We start from the raw sequence: 5,941 nt of genomic DNA, 5'->3' as shown, positions 1-5,941 counted from the left end.
CAATCTAAATTAACTTAAGAATTGCAAATGTTTGTCCATGAGATTTTTACAAGAGAAGTTTTCAAAAAAAGATGCAGATAAGTCTATTAAAGAACTTTTAAGTGATATTTTTATTATTCAAAAGTAACTCCTTTCCATTTTCCCCTCTGACTAAGTTTATATTGGGTACTAATTTTTTTAACACACAAGAATGTTCTCCTAAAATGGCTTTTGACCCAATGTGAAGACAATGCACAAATACAACTTATTCCACAAATGGGTCTTTTGTAAGCACCACGTCATCATAAAGAAACACTTGTCTTTGTAAATGGATTTAAAAACATTTTTTTAACAAATCATGTTCTCCTTTAAAAGCTGTCTGTTATTTTAGATGCTCAGATTTCTGAATACAATTCAAAGCATGGATATAATTATACAATAAATCTCAGTTTGATAAGAATAAAATGCTTGTTTTTCTATATTTATCTAAAATGATGAAAAGTGTCAAAATCAAAGAATTTTATATGTTATTTCACCTTTTAGGACAAAAGCCAACTGCAACTAAAGAATGTGTTTCTCCCCCATTCTGGAAGTCAACATGCAGTCTGAATCTAACATTACAGTTCGAGATGCCATTGATGACATCAACACCAATATGTACCAACCACTATCATACCCATTAAGCTTTCAAGTTTCTCTCACTGGATTTCTGATGTTAGAAATTGTGTTGGGACTTGGCAGCAACCTCACTGTGCTGGTACTTTACTGTATGAAATCCAACTTAATCAATTCTGTCAGTAACATTATTACAATGAACCTTCATGTACTTGATGTAATAATTTGTGTGGGATGTATTCCTCTAACTATAGTTATCCTTCTGCTCTCACTGGAGAGTAACACTGCTCTAATCTGCTGCTTCCATGAGGCTTGTGTGTCCTTTGCAAGTGTTTCGACTGCAATCAACGTTTTTGCTATCACTTTGGACCGGTATGATATCTCCGTAAAACCTGCAAATCGAATACTGACAATGGGAAGGGCTGTGATATTAATGACGTCAATATGGATTGTCTCTCTTTTCTCCTTCCTTATCCCTTTCATTGAAGTCAATTTTTTCAGTCTTCAAAGTGCAAGTACATGGGAAAATAAGACGCTTTTGTGTGTCAGCACAAACGAATACCACACCGAACTGGGAATGTACTACCACCTTCTAGTTCAGATTCCAATCTTTTTTTTCACTGTTATAGTAATGCTAATTACATACACCAAAATACTTCAGGCTCTTAATATTCGAATTGGCACAAGATTTACGACAGGGCAAAAGAAAAAAGCTAGAAAGAAAAAAACTATTTCTTTGACCACACAACATGAGACTACTGATGTGTCACAAAGCAGCGGAGGAAGAAATGTAGTCTTTGGTGTAAGGACTTCAGTTTCAGTAATAATCGCCCTACGACGAGCTGTAAAGCGACACCGTGAACGACGGGAAAGGCAAAAGAGAGTCTTCAGAATGTCCCTCTTGATTATTTCAACATTTCTTCTCTGCTGGACACCAATTTCTGTTTTAAACACTACAATTTTATGTTTGGGCCCAAGTGACCTTTTGGTAAAGTTAAGATTATGTTTTCTAGTTATGGCCTATGGAACAACGATATTTCACCCTCTACTTTATGCATTCACTAGACAAAAATTTCAGAAGGTCCTGAAAAGTAAAATGAAAAAACGAGTCGTTTCAATAGTGGAAGCAGATCCCATGCCGAATAATGCTGTAATACACAACTCATGGATAGAGCCTAAAAGGAACAAAAAGATTACTTTTGAAGACAACGAAGTAAGGCAGAAATGTTTAGTACCTCAGGTTGTCACTGACTAGATTTCTGTATTCACCCAATCACCCAAGAGAAATACATGAACAAATTGTAGAAAATACTGCCAAATAAGGGAAACTTTTTAAAGTATTGGCTACACTGTAAATTTTCAGTATACATGTTAAATAGAGGAGGCCATGTATAGTCAATTTATTCATTACTTAAGATATATGTTGCATGGCAGTTTGTTAGAATAACATCATGTGTATATCTGTCAAAAAGATATTCTTGTTAAGTCATATTTTTTAGAAAATAAATAGCCTTAAAGCTGTGTACTCTTTTAAACACAAAGATTTGTATGTCCGAGTCTCTCTGTAAGTATAAAAAACAAAAATTTAAAATAAGCAGTCCACACTAGAAATACTTCATTTTCTAACAGTTTGTAAGTTTAATAACTTGAATGATACCATGTTTTCAGACCTAATCCATGGGCTATGTTCATCAGGAATAGCCTGCAGCTATGTGCCACTGGAACTTTGTGAGCTTTTGGACTTTATATTTAGATGACCTATTAATTTGGAAATTCATCTAGAATTTGGTGACTTTGGGTATGCAATTAAAACTACTTACGCCACATCTTTCATTTAAAAAGAGTTCCAAACTAGCTAATTTTGGCAATAGAGGAAATATTTTTAAAAAATTAAGTTAGTTCAGACACTGAAGAGGATTTTAAATGGAAAATAAAGTTCTTGTGCATTCAGAATTTAATTTCTCTTCAAAAGCAATCACACATGGTTTCCACATACTTTTGAGAATAATCCTACACCTACAACTTTTCTAATGAAGACAAGAGCATTATGGGGGGGCGCATAGAAAAATAATAGTAAAATGCAGAAAAATGGCAAGATTCCAGATACCAGATTCTACTTCATCTATTAGGTGCATAAGTCGACCTAGGCACCTGAGTGTGATCCTATTCAAACTACCTAAGTCTCTGAAAAACTGCTAATACAAAAAAGGGGATGGGTCCTTCTCTCTAGCTGTCTTTTTAGGTAAAATGATGGTATATTACAAAAACAGATGCACTAATACATTTTCAGCAACTTTCACAGACTCATACTTGGATGCTCTGTAAGTAGAATAAGGTCTGACTCTAAGTGTTTTAAGCTTTACTGTCAAAAACGTAAACTAATTGGTATAAACTACAAGATTTTAAGCCTGAGCTGATATGTTAGCCAGACTTCCACAATGTGATCATTATGGGACTCTTCTGTATATGCGCTCAAGCACCACAACTAGACTACCTCTTCTCCTTAATCTCTATAGTATTCCGAATTTAGTATTGTTGTCCAATCCTGATCACATAATCATCTTGGCAGATACAAAGTCAAAAAGACACCTCCCTATACCTATATAGGATTATGATCTTGACAGTTGCGAGGCATTTGTACTTTTCTTCCCAACCACTTGTCCATGCATCTTTCAAGCATCTCCTTGGCTTACACCCACTGCGAAGAACCAATACACTGACATAAGACTTAATTATGTCACTAGATAAAAGCATTAAAGGTATTGTGTTAACCATTAAGTTGAAAGGTATTTAGTATTCCCAGTCTTGAAACCATGAATTTGTAAGGAACAATACAAATGGTCTTTCCTTTGGGTTGATTACCACTAAAAAATTATAACAAATCATTTAAGACATGTATTAAGAAAATATATTTGCTTCTGTAACCATAAAATTTCCACCTAAGGTGCATGAACAGCCACCATTAAAATAATAAGAGAATTCTCAATAATTAATGTTAAAACAAGTTCCATGCATGAAACTCAAACTACACCTTATTTTAGCATAAGAGTTTTCTTCTATTGAAATACTGTGTTTTTTCTTCTATCCTAAAAAGTAAAACATGCCAATGAATGTATTCAGACACCTGAAGGAATCTGAAAATCATTAAAACTGTAGTTTTAAAGAAATTCAAGACTGTTCCCTACCTAATTATTATTCTATCAGATCATATTTTCTACTGCTACAAGCATCATTTGTACACCTATTTCGCTGCAAAACTTCCTGCATCTGAATCTTGATTCAGGTCATGAACCACAACAGAGACAACTAAACAGTTATCTCTGGCTTCCTACTCCACAGAGACCAACCACTTAAAACAGATAAAACTCAGGTAAAAAGTCACTTAGCTATATTGCATTTATTTATTCAAATATTATTTACATAGCCTTGGTCTAACTAGTCAGGACAACTCTGGCTGCACTGAGTTGAAATAAAAGCCAAGTTTCCCGTAAGTTATTATTTAAGAATCACCTAAAACGTTGAAGAAAATCCTAACTTTTATCCAATCAACAGACTCCAATGTTCAGATTATATTCATACCTTTACAGTAACAGAAAATTTTAAGAATATTTTAAAATGCCTTTTTTAAAACCCTTGCTTAAAAGAAATGAATCAAAGGATTCAATTTCTGATCTTCTGAAAGAAAAATCACAGAATCATAAAATTGCAGAGAAGTAGGGCTGGAAGGGACCTGGAGTGGTCATCTAGTCCAACCCTCTCTGCCAGAGGCAGAAAAGATCTTGTAGCCTTCATAGGGCTCGAACCTGCAAGCCTGGTACTATCAGCACCACACTCAAATCAGTTGAGCTAAAAATCATTTTAAGGAATCAAGAAACTTATTTCCACCCTTTTGTTCAGCATTAAATCTCTTCCTGTCATTCCATCCTCGTTAAATCTATACCTCTTTGTGCTGAACCATGTGCAGGGGAACAGGCGGTAACACCATTCAGTTTCCAAGGGAATTTAGGGTTGTGAGGGGGAGTTTTTATACATAGTCTTAGATGATTAGCTGAGTTGCATTCATTCATTTAACTTTAATGCAGCTCATCCCAATTTGCAACAGTAAAAGGGGATTAGAAAAACAGGAATTCAATATTAGTTTAGCAAGAGAGTTGGATTTCAAATGGTCTAATTTATTTTAATTACTTTAACTTATTCAAATGTGAAAAATTAGCTCATGTTGTGGGTACGTGGTTTTTAAATAGTTATTTTTTTGCATATAGTGAGCATATGTGCCAGCTGGAAAGAAAGAGTCACTGTGCTCTGTCAGGCATGTATGGCAACGTGGGGAGGTTATTCAAGATTTAGCATAGACAGTAAAATATATACAGTACCTGGAAGAGCTTTTTTGCTCTGTTGGGTAATGTATGTTTCACACCTTGATGCATATTTTGAACAAAATGCATTTGCTAGGTAGCAGAACTTTTGAATGGTTGAATGTCCTCAGGTAAATAACTGTTTTCTCTGAACATTTTTTGCCTCTAACTCCCATTCTCTCATGCTCTCAAATTGTTTTAATAAAAACCAAATCTTTTGTTTCTTTAAAAAAATTATAGTTTTTGGAAACCAAATCAAATACAAAAGTAAACTCACTCTATATTAAGCTACAAAAATCACCCAAAATCTTGGTTTCTTTCCACTTAGTTTATCAGAAAAATGGTACAGCACTAAGTGATTTTCTTGCCTACAAATATTTTAAGCCAATACAAGGTCCATAAGCTTGACTCCCCAGTCACATGCACTTGTATAAAATCCACTGAATGATGTGGAATTATCCAAAGGAGAGAGGAGAATCTGACCCCACACCTACAACCTGCTCCTTTAAAATTTTATAGAGCACAGTTCCAATTCAAATACTGAAAACCACTGGAAACAGTCATTTATTTTGTCTTGAAAAAAAATATGAAACAAGTCAGAATGATGGGAAAGGCAGAAGAGCAACTATGAAAGCTAGTGTCTATTAGAACAGATCCAAGGATTAATTTCACCTCAAGACAAAAGGCCAGGTCAAGACCCTCTAACCCACATACACAATTAGCAGAGGCATAAGCAATGTTAAGAGTTTTATACTTGACCTCTAAACACTTGTGAAATTGAGTAAGTCATCCTTTTGTTGTTTAATTTTAGCAGTCATTGCTAGCAGCCACTAAGCACCACAGCTGTATAACTCCCCCTCTCTTTTGTAACAACGTTATTCCCACAGCTATATTAGGCCAGTTTTTGCTTTCAATTGCACCAAGCTCTCTCACAATCTGTTGTATTTTTTGCATCAGAAACACCACTCAGATAGTGGGGGAGGATGGGAGGG

The 5,941-nt window shown here is 34.8% G+C and overlaps 2 protein-coding genes across 2 annotated transcripts in view; one reads left to right on the top strand and one right to left on the bottom strand.

Annotated features, from left to right (window-relative positions):
* GPR22 (G protein-coupled receptor 22) overlaps positions 1 to 2,115 on the top strand; it is a 4,186-nt gene extending 2,071 nt beyond the window's left edge. The window contains exon 2 of the mRNA XM_019509412.1: positions 523 to 2,115. Within this exon, the coding sequence (XP_019364957.1) occupies positions 548 to 1,849 (1,302 nt within the window). The 5' untranslated portion in view covers positions 523 to 547 and the 3' untranslated portion in view covers positions 1,850 to 2,115. The remainder of the gene's footprint in view (positions 1 to 522) is intronic.
* The window catches only part of COG5 (component of oligomeric golgi complex 5), a 442,290-nt gene that overhangs the window by 348,877 nt on the left and 87,472 nt on the right, over positions 1 to 5,941 (bottom strand). The window lies entirely within an intron of this gene.

Source organism: Gavialis gangeticus, unplaced genomic scaffold (assembly GCF_001723915.1).
Source record: "Gavialis gangeticus isolate Ggan-Ray unplaced genomic scaffold, GavGan_comp1, whole genome shotgun sequence".
Lineage (NCBI taxonomy): Eukaryota > Metazoa > Chordata > Crocodylia > Gavialidae > Gavialis > Gavialis gangeticus.
Note: the sequence above shows the minus strand (reverse complement) of the source record. Positions and strands in the feature narration are given on the sequence as shown.